At 45.4% G+C, this 18,596-nt stretch overlaps 1 protein-coding gene across 6 annotated transcripts in view; it reads right to left on the bottom strand.

The window, feature by feature from the left end:
• Positions 1-18,596, bottom strand: part of MYO5B (myosin VB) — a 289,538-nt gene that overhangs the window by 128,553 nt on the left and 142,389 nt on the right. For all 6 annotated transcript variants that reach the window (XM_060280366.1, XM_060280369.1, XM_060280365.1 and 3 more), the window contains exons 6-7: positions 7,889-8,032; positions 5,877-5,958 (exon numbers count right to left, since the gene is read on the bottom strand). In XM_060280366.1, the coding sequence (XP_060136349.1) occupies positions 5,877-5,958; positions 7,889-8,032 (226 nt within the window). The remainder of the gene's footprint in view (positions 1-5,876; positions 5,959-7,888; positions 8,033-18,596) is intronic.

Genomic DNA, 18,596 nt, shown 5'->3' with positions numbered 1-18,596 from the left:
TTTATCTCCCTTTAATCAAAATGGCATAGCATTATTTGAAACTTTCACAGGGATTTAAACATCCATTTCAATATATGTTTCATGATGGCTTGTGGACTAAGTAGGGAGCCCTCAAGGGAAGACGGAGGACTGCCAGAAAAAGCAGTGTTGTGTTTTTGTGAGGCCAGTGAGGGAGGGCATTTTCGCGCTTGTGTAATGACTTCCCACACCTGTGAAACCTATGGACCAGTTAACAAATGCATGCCAGTGGGTGGAATTCTCAAGGATGGGTGAAAGGACACAATGGAAAACCATGTCATTTGAGGTAAGGTAGGGTGAGGGGAAAATATTTCTACTTACAGCCTGCCCTTTTACCCTTTACCTTCACCATGGTGGGTCACAAGAATGTAAAAACAAAAACAAACAACCAAGAAATAAAACCACAGCTTATATTATCATTTATTTATTTAATAACTGCCTTCTTCGCTGGTCTCAAGGCAATCTACACACAAACAACTAAAACAGTAGAAAAACCAGCAACTAATGATAGGTTTTCACACAATGCAGAAAAGGCACAGGGCTTTTAACCCAGCAGGAAAAGCTTACCAACAAACAAAAATACTGTATATTCAGCGGTTTCCAGAAAATCATAAAATAAAACCACAAAAACAACCAAAGGCAAAACAACAAATAGGGCACAGAAAGACACTCACTCAACCAACCAAAGGCCTGGGTAAAAGATTATCTGTCTGGTGTTTTAATACGAGATGGATTGCTCGCACATGCAAGTCACACTCAATGTCTCAACCATCAAGAGACTGGCATGCTTGTGCCAGCTTGCCATAAGTACCATGTCTCCAGAGGGGGAGTCATGTCAGGTCTGTTCCAACACACACAACAGAAAGTTTTATGGCACTTTCCATGAAATGCTATCCTGATCTGTAGGTATCATACTATAGATAAAATTGTAAGACGGTTGTCATGCTGCAGTTCACATGGCTACCAACAGGTGGCGATGGCAACTTCTACATGACAACAGACCAGCAAGCAGGCAAGCAAGCAAGCAAGCAAGCAAGCAGTGAGGGGCGGGGTAGGCAGCCCAGATGAGCTGCTTCAAATATAAAGGGGGGTGCTTCAGGGAACAGTTTGCAAACTGCTCCTTCCTTCCTCCATTAAACATTGTTTGGATACACTCAGTAAAGTGTACTGTAGCCAATAAAAGCTTAGATCACAATCACTTTGTTTTCATGAGACTGTGTCTATTTGTGTGTTACACACACACACACACACACACACACACACACACACACACACACAGAGTACATTGCCTATAAAACAAAAGGGACCCATTAAAATCCGCAGATGTGCATTTTATAAAATTCATTGCAATTCATTCTCTGTGGCGATTTGCCATTCACTCCAAAGCATGTTCATACCAGCTAAAAAGGTAAAAAAGGTAAAGGACCCCTGACAGTTAAGTCCAGTCGCAGACGACTCTGGGGTTGCAATGCTCATCTCGCTTTACAGGCCAAGGGAGCCGGTGTTTGTCCGCAGTCAGTTTTTCCAGGTCACGTGGCCAGCATGACTAAGCCGCTTCTGGTGCAATGGAACACCGAAACCAGAGCAGCACACGGAAACGACGTTTACCTTCCTGCCGGAGTGGTACCTATTAATCTACTTGCACTTTTTGACGTGCTTTCGAACTGCTAGGTTGGCAGGAGCTGGGACTGAGCAACAGGAACTCACCCCGTTGCGGGGATTCGAACCGCCGACCTTCTGATTGGCAAGCCCAAGAGGCTCAGTGGTTTAGACCACAGCACCACCCGCATCCCACTCATACCAGCTACTTCCCCCCCATATCAATGTACCTTTCCTCTCTTAAACACTCGCTTTATATGGTCCATTCACATATCATTGTCTCTGCTACACACAGGCCCACGACTTGAGGGCTTTTTGCCCAATTTGTAAGCACAACAGGGAGAGAGAGGCAGGTATCAGAGAGATAATCGGTGCTTCCACAGTTGTACAACTGCTTGTACAACTGCTTCCACAGTTGTACAAGCAGTGTGCTTTGCACTATGCTCAGGACATGAAACATTAAAACAGTTCATGAGCTAGCTTCAGAAAACTGGGGGGAGAGAAGAGGGGGTCAATTGCTCCCCCCTTTTTGCAAGTCTTGGGAGTTCTCTGCCTTGTCACTACAAGCCTTCATACACTACAAGTATGAAGGAGGAGGAGGAGGAGGAGGAAATAAAATATATATTCCACTCTGCTTTCTGGTCAATCTGCAAATTTTCACTGTTTTCCTTTCACTTATGGATGGTGTCTTGAATGTTTGTGAGTCACACACACATACAGAAACATGCATGAAAAGAGCAAGCACATATATCTGTCCTTGGTTTGATTTCATCGCAATTTCAAGCACAGCCTTTGAATGTTTGGTCAAAGGCTGTTTCTTGCCCCTGGAACAGAAAATGTGCCATTCTGAAATAAATGCTAAAACACCCACCAAGAGAAAACAGCCCAGCTGGAGGCCATAGAAGCTCTCTCTTCTCAAAAGCTTTAGAGGCGAAAGAGAAAACACAAATATTCCCCATCCAATTAAATGCCATGCGGGGAATAGCCTCCTCATGCTCTCAGCTTTCTGTGATTTCTAGGTTTTTCCACAAAGTGTTTCCCCTCCAGACACTGGAGTTCTTTAATAGAATAGAAGAGGCTTTCTTTGTGCAAGGGGGTCATTTATATGTGCCCCTCCTACCCCACCCCTATCCTGTTCTAGATCTCAGGGTTTTTTTGGGGGGGGGGTTTGACAGGGGGGTTCATGCTGAGTTCAACCGCCATCTTCAAACAAAGACAAAAGGATTGGCACCATCTGTAGCCTGCACACACAAACAAGTGGACTGGCAGCGGACGGATCTTTTCCTCCTCCAGCAGCCCACTCACTTACTTGCCTGCACAGAATTTCTCACTGCCTATGGCTGCCAAGTGAGTTAGAATCATAGAATCATAGAGTTGGAAGAGACCACAAGGGCCATCCAGTCCAACCCCCTGCCAAGCAGGAAACACCATCAAAGCATTCTTGACATAGGCCTGTCAAGCCTCTGCTTAAAGACCTCCAAAGAAGGAGACTCCACCACACTCCTTGGTAGCAAATTCCACTGCCGAACAACTCTTACTGTCAGGAAGTTCTTCCTAAGGTTTAGGTGGAATCTTCTTTCTTGTAGTTTGAATCCATTGCTCCGTGTCCGCTTCTCTGGAGCAGCAGACAACAACCTTTCTCCCTCCTCTATATGACATCCTTTGATATATTTGAACATGGCTATCATATCACCCCTTAAGCTTCTCTTCTCCAAGCTAAACATACCCAGCTCCCTAAGCCGTTCCTCATAAGGCATCGTTTCCAGGCCTTTGACCATTTTGGTTGCCCTCTTCTGGACACGTTCCAGCTCGTCAGTATCCTTCTTGAACTGTGGTGCCCAGAAGTGGACACAGTACTCCAGGTGAGGTCTGACCAGAGCAGAATACAGTGGTACTATTACTTCCCTTGATCTAGATGCTATACTCCTATTGATGCAGCCCTATTGAGTTGTTGAAAACTAGGCTGCCATAAAGAGCCATGCTATGGCTGCAACCCAAATGTACAATGTCTACATTCCACTCTCACCCTTGGAGGCAGGATGACCCTCAATACTAGATTCTGGGAATCACAAGTGCGTGGGGGGGGGGAGCTGTGAAGAGGCAGCATCAGGATCTGGGTGGCCAGAGGACTCTTCATATGCTCAGAGGAAAAAGCCAAACTTGCAGGTGCTGTTAACTGCTGACTAAGGGACCAAGCACCCTACATGTTTTGAGCTGGGTCACTGCTCAGAGGCTGAAAAAAACCTAAGAAATGTACGTATGTGTGTATTTATTAAATGTATACCTTGCCCTTCCTCCCAAAGGAGCCCAGGCAAATGATAAAACAATAAAGACATCTTAAGAACAATCCTTATCAAGGCTCCTAGGGCAGGGGGTGTGGGGCGGAGGCAAGGCAGTTGGAAAAAGTCTGATGGCTATCACAAATCTGTTAATTATTCCATATGATTCATGTTGTGTTTGTGATGTTCTGTTACATTATTTTAGTGTATCGTTTGTAAGGTGCTTTATGATTTGCGTGAATGGAAAGCAGCATAGAAATATAATGTTGTTGTTGTTGTTGTTGTTGTTGTTTAGTCGTTTAGTCGTGTCCGACTCTTCGTGACCCCATGGACCAGAGCACGCCAGGCACTCCTGTCTTGCACTGCCTCCTGCAGTTTGGTCAAACTCATGTTCGTAGCTTCGAGAACACTGTCCAACCATCTCGTCCTCTGTCATCCCCTTCTCCTAGTGCCCTCAATCTTTCCCAACATCAGGGTCTTTTCCAAGGATTCTTCTCTTCTCATGAGGTGGCCAAAGTACTGGAGCCTCAGCTTCACGATCTGTCCTTCCAGTGAGCACTCAGGGCTGATTTCCTTCAGAATGGATAGGTTTGATCTCCTTGCAGTCCATGGGACTCTCAACAGTCTCCTCCAGCACCATAATTCAAAAGCATCCATTCTTCGGCGATCAGCCTTCTTTATGGTCCAGCTCTCACTTCCATACATCACTACTGGGAAAACCATAGCTTTAACTATACGGACCTTTGTCGGCAAGGTGATGTCTCTGCTTTTTAAGATGCGGTCTAGGTTTGTCATTGCTTTTCTCCCAAGAAGCTGGTGTCTTTTAATTTCGTGACTGCTGTCACCATCTGCAGTGATCAAGGAGCCCAAGAAAGTAAAATCTCTCACTGCCTCCATTTCTTCCCCTTCTATTTGCCAGGAGGTGATGGGAAGAAATGTAATACGTAAATCAAATCCCATTATAGACAATGAGTGCGAAAGAGCTTAGCTGAAAAGACTTGTTGGAAGGGGAAGGTCTTCAGTACAGAGACAGAGACGGCCGAATATCGAAGGGGAGGCAATCCCAAAGGGAAGGTGCCACCACACTGAAGGCCCAATTTCTGCATTGTGCAGAATGGACCTCCTGAGAAAATGACCTCTCCTGCAGAGTTCAGTGATCAATTGAGTATATAAGGGGTGAGACAATCTTTCAGGTACCCTGGTCCCAAACTGCATAGAGCTTTATATACCAAAACCAGCACCTTGAACTCAATCCAATAGGTAATTAGCAGCCACTGCAATTTTTTCAACAGTGAGGCAATGTCTTGACCCAGTATGCAGTCCCTAAAATGGGGGTATTTGCAACCAGGTGGCAATTGTCACAAACGAATAGATCTAGGGTGGCCTTTTTTCAGGACTGGTTGGATCACCACCTGTTTCAGGAGGTCCAGAACAACTCTCTCCCCGAAGGATGCATTGGTGCACCCTGGATCCACTCAGTCATACCCCAACAGCAAGCTTTAATAAGCAAAGAGGTGCAAGGAACACACATTGCTTGTATCAACCCAAGATGCTGCAGCAGACATTGAACTGGAAATCTCACTAGAGCCTGCAGTAAGTTTTGATGTTGCATTGCCTACAAAGGCAAGCGACTTCATTTACAGTGGGTGTCCAAAATGTCATTCCCTGGAGTGGATGTTAACAGACATCGGACAATACAGAGAAACTCTGCTAGACGGCTATTTGAGGATGTGATGGAGGCAGAGGACTGGACAATTTACTGTGTCTGTAGAACTAAATGGGCCAACACAGAGACCCAGTCTGCCAGGATCTGCATAGCCCCACCGCTTTTTCTTGCACCTAGTCCCACCCTGTGTTCCATTTCTTGGCTGCAAAATCCAGGAACTGATTAGATGCAATTTCAGATCAAGTATCTCACAGTGCAAAGAATAAGAAAGCACACGATAAGAGTGACCGAATACTCAAGGCTAATATACTCACTTAGGGAGAGTTCTTTAAATTCTGGAAGACTGGCAGAGGCACATAGCTGATAGAAGATGTGATAATTTCTCTCATCATCTGCCTGAGGAGTAAGACAGATTTTGTTTCAGAGATAAGAGCTTGCATTAAGCATAACCTGGAACATCTTCTTTCCCCCTCCTCCAGACATATCCATGCCACAGATTCACATCCACAATTGCCAGCTAAGGATTTGTATTGCTTTATTTATATGCTTTATTTATATGACAGTTTACAGATTATAAATAACTCAGCTTGTTCAAGTTTAGGTTCTTGATAACATCTGGTGGTGGACCTGCTCAAGTCCTAGCAATGAATAACGTATTTACTTCTCTAAGGAGTTTAGGGGGGGAAGTACTTTTATTTCTTAATAATGCTAAAGGGACGCAGGTGGCGCTGTGGGTTAAACCACAGAGCCTAGGGCTTGCCGATCAGAAGGTCGGTGGTTCAAATCCCCGCGACAGGGTGAGCTCCTGTTGCTCGGTCCCTGCTCCTGCCAACCTAGCAGTTCGAAAGCACGTCAAAGTGCAAGTAGATAAATAGGTACCGCTCCAAGCAGGAAGGTAAACGGTGTTCCCGTGTGCTGCGCTTGTTCAAGCGGCTTTGTCATGCTGGCCACATGACCTGGAAGCTGTACGTGGGCTCCCTCGGCCAATAACGCGAGATGAGCGTCGCAACCCTAGAGTCAGTCACGACTGGACCTAATGGTCAGGGGTCCCTTTACCTTTACCTTTACTTCTTAATAATGCTAATACACATTTAAAATGTGAACTGCAGTGCTTTCAAATGTGTCTGAGAGCAGATTCAAAATTGCTGCTTCTTTTAAGTCTTACAGGACTGTAGTGTGGGAGATTTTATTCTAAAAGCTTTTTTTTCTACTTCCACAAACCTTGATTTTTCCTCTTGTGCATGGATGGTGCTGTTTCGGCTACTTAAGAATCAACACTCAGAGAATGAATTCGCCATTGGGGAAAAACATATTTTCTGTCCTTAGCTGCTCATATGTATGGATGTCTCTCTTTATCTGACCCTCCGTAATTAGTAAAGGAGAAAGAAAGAATAGTAGCTGCAATCTACTATTAGGCAAAACTCTTACTCTCTACAAAGCAAAGCATCTAACGCTTTCATAAGCACCCAGAATCCCAAGCGGTTCTCGGCCAAAAGCCTTGAAGCTTTTAACCTGAGCTGAGAAACTGCTACAGCAAAACTTCTGATGTATAAGAAAGCGGGCACCAGCCAGTTTGTTTCCAAACACCACAATGCTGATGCTTTTGAAACCGACCGGGGGTTTTGTGCAGGTTGAGGTAACCGCCACAGTGGGTTAGGCTGAGAGTGAGTGACTGGCTCAAGGCCACCCAGTGAAATTCATGGCCAAGTGGGGATCTGAATTCTGGTCTTCCCAGGTCCTAGTCTGGCACTCTAACCAGTGCCCCCACACAGAGCAGAACTGCACTATACACAGGGCCGGCCCTACATGCAGGCTGGGTGGCGCAGGGCACCACGGCGCCGGCCCGCCAGGAGGGCGCCGCGAGCTGCGCCCACCCACTGGCCGGCCGGTCTGCCACGCAGCTGTGCCCACGGCACCCCCGCAGTGCCTGCCCGCCCGCCGCATCGCGGCGCCCACCCGCCCACCGCGCTGGGAAACCACGGCACCAGGGGCGCTTAAGATGGCCCTGACTATACACAGCAGTCCAGAACTACATCTCTCCTGCAGACATAGGCCTAGAAAATGCAGAATCCAATGAAGCAATTACACAGGAAACAGCCCTCTTTAGGTGTTACAATTAGGCTAAGAGAAACACTGTGGGGTATGGCCATGGGGTGGGGAGGAGAAAAGCAGGGGCAAGTTGGATAGCTCATAATGCCTGAAGGGCGCTTATAGGGCTCACCCACCACTGGGCAGTGGGTGGGTGTGGGTGTGTCAATGCAGAACTGCTGCTTCATGTCGCTCGGACCCACAGGAAAATATTGTCCAAAATGAGAATCAAACTAACCTGGAATACGACTCTCGATTTCTCCAGTAGGTATGTCCTCATGTTGGCGCCGATGATATGGTATCTTTTGTCAAAGCCAATCTGAATGTATTTCCCAAAGCGACTGCTGTTGTCATTTCGAGTTGTTTTCGCATTGCCGATCGCCTTTATGCAACAGAATAAAGTATTAGGGGGAGGAAGAAAGAACCTTTTTGCAAGAACGTACATCCTCTCTTAAGTAAACACAAGAAACTTGCAGTTGCCTATAAATAAACAAACATGGTTACATTAAAAGGAAGAGAGAGAAAGGCAGACAAGAGATGGCAAAACATCGTGCATGTTAAGTTGTGCACTCCTTAACATGAATACAGCACTCTCCTACAGCTTCAGGTCTGAAAAATGGGAACAAGAGCGATCTATTTTACAGGACTGCTTTTGAGAGCAGCCAATGAAGACTGCAACACCCTTTTAAAGAGTAAAGGGGTTCCAGTTGAGAGTTTATTCTGGAATCGATGTTGCTCATGAACAAGCAGCATTGATTCCAGATTTGAAATTGCAGAGTACATACAATGCTGTTGTCATCATAATGAGCAGGTTGCCTTTCTATGTTAAATGTGTATCTCCCCTAACTATGAAAATCCAGTAAGTAAAAAATAACAGCCTGTATCATGACACCCCTGCTTATTTTCCTTCCTCACCTGAACACAACCTAGGCACTTGGCTCTCAGCAGCACAAGCCATATGTAAGGGCTTGTTTCCACCAATTCCCACATGTGGAAGGCATGCTTGATTTCCAACTACAGCGTTTCTACGAAAATAAGACACTGTCTTATATTTATTTTTCCTCAAAAAACAACAACACTATGGCTTATTTTCAGGGGATGTCTTATTTTTTTCTCTCCTCCTGCCGCGGCCGGCATTGGTGCGCCTATCACTATGTCTTATTTTCGGGGTATGGCTTATATTCCTTGAAGGCTTAAAAATCCTGCTACGGCTTATTTTATGGCTATGTCTTATTTTTGGAGAAACAGGGTACCTGGGCTAGAAGGAGTTGCTTGCTCAAAATCTCCACATGGTAAAACATGCACCAGCTTTTTCAGCTTTAATAATAATAATAATAATAATATAGAGACCTTGTGCAAGACCTGTACACATGCACAGAAAAGAGCAGGGAGGAGAACTTGAGGAAGGTAAACACACACACACACACACACACACACACACACACCATATACCTTCTGTCAAGTAGCAGAAGAACAATGAATATCTATGAGTTTTGAAAATGGGCTTGTCTGGAAACTAAAATGCCATTAGCCTGTAAGACTCCTTTGAGAAAGTCACATTCATGTATGATGTCAGGTGTGGGCAAGGTGAGAGTGGGGCATTGGAAGTTGCAGTCAGGAGCTTTGCTACAGCCAGGTAATCTCCTTGAGCCTGCCTTGCTAAAGGAGGGGGATGTGGCTTCCTTTCAATGGAAACTGCTTTTCCCTCCCAGAGCTGCTCTTTGGACTTCTGAAGACTGGAGGTTCAAAGAGCAGTGCTGGGCTGCCCCACGCTGTTCCTTAAGCGTCTGATTTCAGGTGTTGTGTCCCCAAGGAATCAATTACTAGATCAGGGTTTATCAAGCCAGTCCCTAACGCCCACTAGTGAGCGTTTCAGGATTCTAGGTAGGCGGTAGGGGGTTCTACGGCACAAGCTGAATCCTTCTTCCATCGAGCACTGGTGGGCGGTAAGGAAATTTTACCATCAAGATGTATTAGTGAGCGGTACGTATAAAAAGGTTGACTACCCCTGTACTAGATGATCTTCCTCAAATCTTCTGAATGCCCCAAAGAGGACATGCATTTCTCCCAACCTGAGCTTCTAGCAAATGCTGATATTTTTTAGGGTGGCCGATTGTACTTGCACCTTTCCTCGAGCGGCATACTTGAAAATAAACTCAAATATCACAACACGCCATAAGCTTCCAATGACCTCTTTCCAAGGAAAATCAAGGAGAAAGAGGAGAGGGTGAGGATAATGATAGGCTCCAGAGACAGTTTTATTGATTTGCTGCAAACTATCCAAAAGTTTCTTTAATAGCAGCTTGGATGGAACTGGCAGGATAATGCCTCTTCCGCACCAGCATCCTGGCATTTTGAGAACCAGGATAGTGTTACAATTGGAGGGGGGATGATGGTGAATGCATATAAATTAACATGTACAAAGGATTAGAGCAGGGGCCCTCAAATTGCGACCCACAGGCCAGATCTAGCCCACCAGGGTCCTGAACCCGGCCCACCCGGCAATTGCAGAACCCGCCGCTGTCTAATTGGTCTATGGCGAAAGGAAGTGTGGTGTCCTGTGCGCAAGCGCGACCTCTGCATCCGGTGTCCATTGATATCATGAGTGGTTGGTTGGTTGGTTGGTTGCGGGGAGGGGGAGGCGGTACGCATGCAAGAGGAGGAATGATGTGATCCTGCGCACGTGCAGCAGGCGGGCCAGTGCTTTTGTGCTCTCTCTCTCTCTCTCTCTCTCTGGCCCATGGCTGAGAGTTCCTTCGGCTCTGCTGCGCAAGTTGAGTGACTCAGGTGAGGCAGCCGTGGGGGGGGGGAGGTCAGCCGCCCCCCGCTTTCCCTTTTCAGCCGTTACACTCCGAGGTGGGACAGGGAAGTGGCTGTTTTGGAGCCAGGGAGCCTCATTCTGCCGCCCGGCACAGCAGGTGTGAGGAGGACCCACCTCAGAATTGAGACGGGCAGCTGCTGAGGCCTCTCTCCTCCAGCCTCCTTGGTCAGCCACAACCACAACCAGGTTTTAGCAATGACAAATATGGAACCGGATATTGACCATCTCATTAGTCAAAAGCAGGCCTATACTTCCCATTGAAATACTTATACAGTGGTGCCTCGACTTACGAATTTAATCTGTTCCGAAGGCACCTTCGTAGGTCGAAAAATTCGCAAGTCGAAAAGCGCCACTGGAAACGCGATTTCCCATAGGAATGCATTGGAAACAGAAAAATTCGTAAGTCGAAGCAACCCCATCGAAAAATTCGTAAGTCAAAAAACCAAACACCCTATCTAAAACCGCTGCGGTTTCCGTTTGGATGTCGAGAAATTCGTAAGCATTTGCCACATTCGTAAGTCAAAAAATTTGGTTGTCGAGTCGTTCGTAAGTCGAGGTACCACTGTAAGTTTATGTTGATTAAAATTGTTCTTCATTTTAAATATTGTATTGTTTTTCCTGTTTTTTGTGCTCTACAAATAAAACATGTGCAGTGTGCATAAGAATTTGTTCATATTTTTTCAAACTATAGTCCGGCCCTCAACAGTGTCTGAGGGACAGTGAACTGGCTCCCTGCTTAAAAAGTTTGAGGACCTCTGGATTAGAGAACCCAGATGCCTTATATTCTGTAGGCAACCTTTTACTTCTTAAATGGAAAGGGAGTGAAAGTAAACGCTGAGGATGATCTCTCTCTAAATCACAGAGTAAACCCATTGAAATTAGCAGTTTTCCTATTACCGATTCCAGTGGGTTTATGACTAATGTTGGGTATAAACTTAAATTATCGTGCATTTTTAGTCTATAATGACATCTACCTCTTTATATACTGACCATAAAATAATGGAGTCAATATTTTAAATGGGAAAGACTTCTCCCTATTTATGTCATCTATCTTCAGGTATTTTTTTAAAATAAGATTTTTAAAAAGTGTTATATATGTAATATATGTTATATATGTAATATAATAGTAGTTTTTATCGTTTAGTAGTAGTACCCTGTTTCTCCTAAAATAAGACATACCCATAAAATAAGCCATAGCAGGATTTCTAAGCATTTGCGCAATATAAGCCATGCCTCGAAAATAAGACATAGATACCGTAGGCGCAGTTCTGGAGGGCCCCAAGGAAGAGGTGAGGCTGGACGCGTAATAAAAAATAAGACATCCCCTGAAAATAAGCCACCGTGGGTTTTTTTTAGGAGAAATAAATATAAGACGGTGTCTTATTTTTGGAGAAACACGGCAGTAGAAGTAAACTTTAATACGGTTGTTTACATCTTTATGCCACTCTTCCTCCAAGGAGCTCAGAGAGTGATAAAAATTGGGCCATTCCCAACTCCTTAATTTTATCTTCACAACAACCCTGTAAGGAAGGGTTTGACTGAGAGGTAGCTTCATAGCTGAGCAGGAATTTGAACCTGGGCCTCTCCAGCGCTCCAGCTAGCTGCACTGCGACCCAAATCTGGGCTGCGGCGTAAGAAGAGACGTGAGACTTTATGCCATCTGACAGCAGGAGAACTCAGATCGCACAGGCAGAGGAGTCTGTTGTGCTTACAAATTGGGCAAAAAGCCTCAAGCCTCTCCAAGAGAAAGAGATGCAAATTCTTTTTTCCTTGCCTCTCCACGCAAGGAAAGGAGACCTAATAGCAGGAGTCAGTGAGCAGAACAGGGACACGGCGGCTACCCCAGGTCACCTCCCTGCGTAATGCACGAAAAGTGCATTTCCTCCTAACAGGAAGCAAAGGACATCATGCCCCATACCAATCCATCCAAACAATTTGACATAAAAGTGGTGGCCATGTGTCCCATTTTACAGAGAAGGGTCCTCTAGTTGAAGAGATTTCCTGTTCAAGCGTGGTTTAAAGCAAGGCTGGGGGCCAGTTCACTGCCGCGGAGCCCCCTTCAGGTTCCAGTTCCATTAAAGAGTCTTTTGACGCAAAATATCAATACGGCGTTTGGTGTAGAAGTCTTTTAGTCAGGTAGAGACCCCAATAATCCGAAGTCAGAATATATAAATACCATGTTTGATGTAAGAGTCTTCTAAAATAAGGTAGTGTCCACAATAATCCAAAGTCAGAAGCCAGGACAGGGCCCTGTTTCAGTGTCTTTAACCTTCATCAGCTAAGTTTAAGGAGGTCAATGTGTACCCAATTGTTCTCTGTCTTTAACAAAGGTTAAAGACACCGAAACAGGGCCCTGTCCTGGCTTCTGACTTTGGATTATTGTGCAGAGAAAAATTGTGGGCATTCATAATTTGAGGCAAATAGCTAAGGGAAAGAGCCACTGTAGCCCTCAAAATCATGTAAGCTTAGGAAAATGGCACATGTTGGGCCAATTCCTTGAAATTTTGCATACCTGAATCTACCTGATGAGGTCTACAAATGTGCTAAAAATTGCTACAGGGACAGCAAATTTAAAAATGCTGAAGATTAGCACATTGACTCCTTTTTATTCCAATTTTTAACCAAGCTCATCCTATATTTCTTTCCAATTTTGGTGAGAACTATTGGTGTACTTCATTTAGTCTTTTTGAGGAAGGCATTCTGTCTTCGGTTTGAAGTTATGAGCAGTGGTTCAAAGATTTTCCTGCCCCATCAAAAGTCTGTGGGACCAACTACTGACAAAATGAGGCGGTGTGTGCAGAAATCAAATTCTGAAGTGAGAATTTTGCCAAGACTACAGTCATATTTGTAGAGGGAGCCACCTATTCCTTCAGTAACAGAATATAACACCATGGTGCAGTGATAAGACAAGGAGTCTCCCATGAAGAAGTCAGCTGCAGCACTTCAGAATGCAAGTTTTTAATGTTACTCCACAAAACACACCTTGAAAAGTAGAACTATTGTGCAGCAGAGCAAAAATTTCCAGAAGGGCGGTCATATTAATCTGTTGCAGCAGAAACAGTGAAGACTCTTAGAACATTAACAAGTGCTATTTTTCTGCATTCAGGAAGTATTTCTTTTGGGGCACGCATTCAAAAAATATACCATTCTGCCAGCAGTTCAAAGCACTATGGTCCACTCTACCATAGTGTGGCTCCCTTCTGAAGTTTTGCACATGGAGAGTGGATGTCTAGTAAAAATGTCACTTTGGCTTCCATGAATTCTAAGCTCTGTCCCACCCAAACAATATTGTCATTGCCACTTGTCATCCACTGCTTCACTTCAAAATGTGCAGAGCCAATCACAGAGTCGCCCAAAGAAATCCTTGAGTGCTTTAGCACAAGATTTACAATCCCGGGCCATAACTGAAGCTAAAAAGGGTATATATTTTGTGGCTGAAATCCTGCAAGGAAGATAATAATAATGATATTAACATTTATGAAAGCAACCTCTCCTTTTCATTGTAGTATGTGAAGTACAGTGATACCTTGGTTTACAACCATAATCCGTTCCGGAGGCCTGGTTGTAAACCAAAACAGGTTGTAACCCAAGGCATGCTTTCGCCAATGGGGCCTCCAAAAAAGGGGGGTTGTAATCCCCCCAAATGGGTTTTAATCCAAAAAAGGGACACACACTTCAGGGTTTGACATGGTTGTAATCCAAAATGGTTGTATTCCAAAACGGTTGCAAACCAAGGTACCACTGTATGAACAAGCTTTTTATTAAACATCTAAATGCATAAAAGTGACATTGAGGAGGGTCACAACTCGCTATGAAGCTGCTTCAGACGCCGCAAAAAAAAGAAGTAGGAGTGGTGTCAAGTTCTCAGGTTAAGAATCTACCATGCAATCTTCAGAGATAAAAATGCTTCTGTGCTGCCTGCCCTTCACAAAAGCAGTGTGGATGTATAGCAGAAGCCAAAGCCCTGACCTGCTTGTCGCTATATTTGCCAAGGACCCAACATCACAGCAAAGTGGCAGAGACACTCACCTGAGCTTTGCAAAAATCCACGAGAAAGTGGCCTTTCTAGCTTTACCTTGTTTTGAAGTAAGAGATTTATCTTCTCAGGTTTATACTTCTTAAAAGTTTTTTTCCCCTCATGCCTGAACAATTATCCTTCACATCAGGGCCAGCTCTATCAGGAAGCAAAATGAGGCAACTGCCTCAGGCTGCAGAGGCAGGAGGCAGCGAATTTGTTCCTCACCTTGCTTCCTTGCCTCTCTGGCCCACAACACCCAGGAACCTCCTGTATAGCTCCACAAAGTCATCTTCTGCTTCCCTCCTCTCTTCCACCATTGTGGCCCCAGCTCCTACTCTCCTCCCTTCATCCCCTTACTCGTTATCTGTTTCGTCACTGCAATCCCGGGCCATGTTCCTCAAGCCCCAGTCTCCTGCCTCACTCTGAGGGAGGGGTCCTTTCACAGAACAAGGCATTCTGCGCGAGGTGGTCCAGGGGACTGCCTGCGTCACCATGGCTTTGCCACAGCGGCTAGAAATTATACCTCAAATTCAAAAACTGAAGTGGCAAAAGTTACACCTCTCCCACGTTTTGCTTCAAACCCTCCTGAGTGCTTCTGCTTGGCTGGAATGTGTATTTGGACTGTGGCGATGCTCTTCCTTGCCTGGCTAGACAGATGTGGGGTGTTTCTGTGTGTGTGTGTGTGTGTGTGTGTGTGTGTGTGTGTGTGTGTGTGTGAAGAAACCTCTGACCTTTTCTGTGCATGGCTGGAATGAAGCCGACTGTACAAAGATGAGTCACATCCAGGGCTCCACCCAGTTTTGCATCTGGCCCTGCCTGCCACTGGGATGTTGCCCAGGAGAGATTGTGCCTTTGAGCTGAAAAAGCATCTCAACTACTAAAGGGACCCCTGACCATTAGGTCCAGTCGTGACCGACTCTGGTGTTGCGGCGCTCATCTCGCATTATTGGCCGAGTGAGCCGGTGTACAACTTCCAGGTCATGTGGCCAGCATGACAAAGCCACTTCTGGCGAACCAGAGCATCACACGGAAACACCGTTTACCTTCCCGCTGTAGGGGTCCCTATTTATCTACTTGCACTTTGACGTGCTTCCAAACTGCTAGGTTGGCAGGAGCTGGGACCGAAAGACGGGAGCTCACCCAGTCGCAGGGATTCAAACCGCTAACCTTCTGATCAGCAAGCCCTAGGCTCTGTGGTTTAACCCACAGCGCCACCTGCGTCCCTCTCAACTACTGGCACAGCCCAATTACTGGGCAGTGGGGTGGGTACTGAACAGTAACCTTGTTTTGATCAGTACCATTTTATTCTTGTGACATGGCAACGGCAGCTGTTTCCTGATGCCATTTTCCTCCTCCTCCTCCTCCTCCTCCTCCTCCTCCTCCTCCTCCTCCTCCTCCTCCACCTGTGTCCTGGCTGCCCTTAGTCTCTTTGGTCTGTGCTGCCATTTAACCTGACTGGCTGTGGTGATGCTTATGTAAGTCTGTGAGATTGCTGACAAAAAAACATGGAACATCCCAGCCCAAGTGATAATATGAAATAATATGAAAATTGGCATTGAGAGAAACGGCATTGGGACAACCTGAAAAGGTTGGCAGAGAGTATTGTAAACTAAACAGAAAGCACTCCTCAACTCCCGCTGACAGAAACACAGTTAAGAAATGTCAGAACACTCCTAATTAAAACATTTGTTTTTAAGCTATAGTGCAAGCAACAGAATGTTTTTTGTGCATGTCGCTCCTTTGATTCGCACCACCTAACTAAGCCCCATGTGAGGTTCCCTCATCGGGGATTCACCTCCTCACGTCTGAGTTATGGTATCTGGTTTTGCTAATTCCATCCTCTCATCAACGCTCTCTTAAATTAAAAAATCTGCTATGAGGACACAATCCCGCAGGGATTGCAGCTTTATACAACCATCACATAGAATCTCAATTACTGTCATTCGGATCCGATCATCTGTGTTTAACAGAATGGGGAGGAAGGAAGCAATTATGTGATCGTTGCAGACAGAACCGTCTTCTGCAAACACCGTAATAAAACACAGGAGAGTGGCAGAGAACAAACCACTCTCAGAAAGGAAACGGAAGGAAGGCCCAGGGATAGATTAGCAGCACCGTTGAATAAGATTTTCCCTGGGCTCGATAGCAGGTGAGCCGACTTAACAGAATCGCATCACACAATCAGTGTTTCTTTAATTTGTAATTTAAGGGAGCAATGAAGAGACCCAGAAGAAATGCAATCTGAGAGTTCCTGTTTTTCAGTTATGTTCCCAGAAGCATCTCATGTACAGATTGGAAGATAAAAGTGCATTTTTATTCTGCACCGGAAAGGCCTCCTCTGAAGTACAGTGTCAGTTTTGGGATCCACATACCAAGAAACTTAATACGGTATTAGTATCGCTTGCAAAATCAAAACTGATTCCCTGCAACATACAGAGGACATTGCATTCCCCAGGTGCCACACAATCAAGTCTCTTCTTTCCAGTAGCACCTTAGAGACCAACTAAGTTTGTCATTGGTATGAGCTTTCATGTGCATGCACACTTCTTCAGAAGAAGTGCATGCACACTTCTTCAGAAGAAGTGCATGCACACGAAAGCTCATACCAATGACAAACTTAGTTGGTCTCTAAGGTGCTACTGGAAGGATTTTTTTTATTTTGTTTCGATTACAGCAGACCAACACGGCTACCTACCTGTAACTAGAATTAAGTCTCTGTTAGTGTACCCACATCCGCAGCCTCTCCTCATGGCATCCATGTCTTTTGTGGCTTGGTCACTATAACCAGGCATAGCCAGAACAGGATTTGCATCCACAGTACTGTTTCCATGCATTCCTAAGGGGGTAAATTAATTCACCCCCTTGTATTGCAAAAAGAGAAAGGGCTTCAATCAAACACACCACTGATGACAGGGTGATGCCTGGCCCTGCTAACAGCAGCAATAGAAGTGAGCACAGAATGTCCACGTTTTTGCCCCATCCCTCATTGCAACCAACTTGTTTTGCTCCATAGCTAAGAGAAACAATCACCATCTGTCTAACATAATCCTAACAATTTTACCTGCTCAAGGTGTTCCAACCTTGCAACTGGAAAAAACTATGCAAGACTAGACAGGAACTTGGCCTGATCACAGCAAGGCTTTCAGGTAAATTTAAGCAGCATCCAAGGATCTTCCAAATTTCAAAAGGCCACTTGTCAAATGGTACGAGTCCTTGCAAAAGGCACGAGGTTGACATTGCTACTTTCTCTGATAGCCGCATATCAGTGCATGCTTAAAAGTGCACAATGCCTATGCTTTAAAGGCTAGACCTGAATGCAGGGTTCAGCTTAAAAGATTTAAGACAGCCTTGTATTGGCTGCCAGCCAGAGCTCATAGCAGAAAAGCTTCAGCATCTCTCTTTAATGGGGGAAAAGGAGCCTGGGCAACACTAGCCAAGCTGGCAGACATCTAACAGAGTCTGCCACACACGCGGCAATTAATTCTCTTATCACTACGAATTTGAAAATTAGAGTTGGCAGTAGAGCGCTCATTTATTTTCAGGAGCAAAAGGAAGAGAGTACTCAGAAACTGGAGCAGTTGATAAAGAAACCTCTGTCAGTGCAGGAGAATGAAAACTTGGGACATGGATATTAAATTCAGCTCCAGCCTCCGCAATGATGCAGTGAGCACAAGGGGGCTACTAAGATCATTCGAGAGCTCAGCATACAGGGAAGCCCAAACAGAGCGAGCTTCATAGTCTCCTAAGCCACTGCAAGGTGCTTGGACTGTGTTAATCCTCCCTCTCTTTACACCCAGCGTGGTGTAGTGGTTAAGAGCGGTAGACTCGTAATCTGGGGAACCGGGTTCGCATCTCCGCTCCTCCACATGCAGCTGCTGGGTGACCTTGGGCTAGTCACACTTCTTTGAAGTCTCTCAGCCCCACTCACCTCACAGAGTGTTTGTTGTGGGGGGGGGGAAGGGAAAAGGAGATTGTTAGCCGCTTTGAGACTCCTTCGGGTAGTGATAAAGCAGGATATCAAATCCAAACTCTTCTTCTTCCAGCCCATATGTAAGCTCTTTGAACAGTGTTCTCCAACAGGCACTGTAGTTTCCGTCTTACCCAGGT

Source organism: Zootoca vivipara, chromosome 11 (genome assembly GCF_963506605.1).
Source record: "Zootoca vivipara chromosome 11, rZooViv1.1, whole genome shotgun sequence".
In the NCBI taxonomy this organism is placed as follows: domain Eukaryota; kingdom Metazoa; phylum Chordata; class Lepidosauria; order Squamata; family Lacertidae; genus Zootoca; species Zootoca vivipara.
The sequence above is the reverse complement of the archived record's forward strand: the minus strand, read 5'-3'. Positions and strand labels throughout refer to the sequence as shown.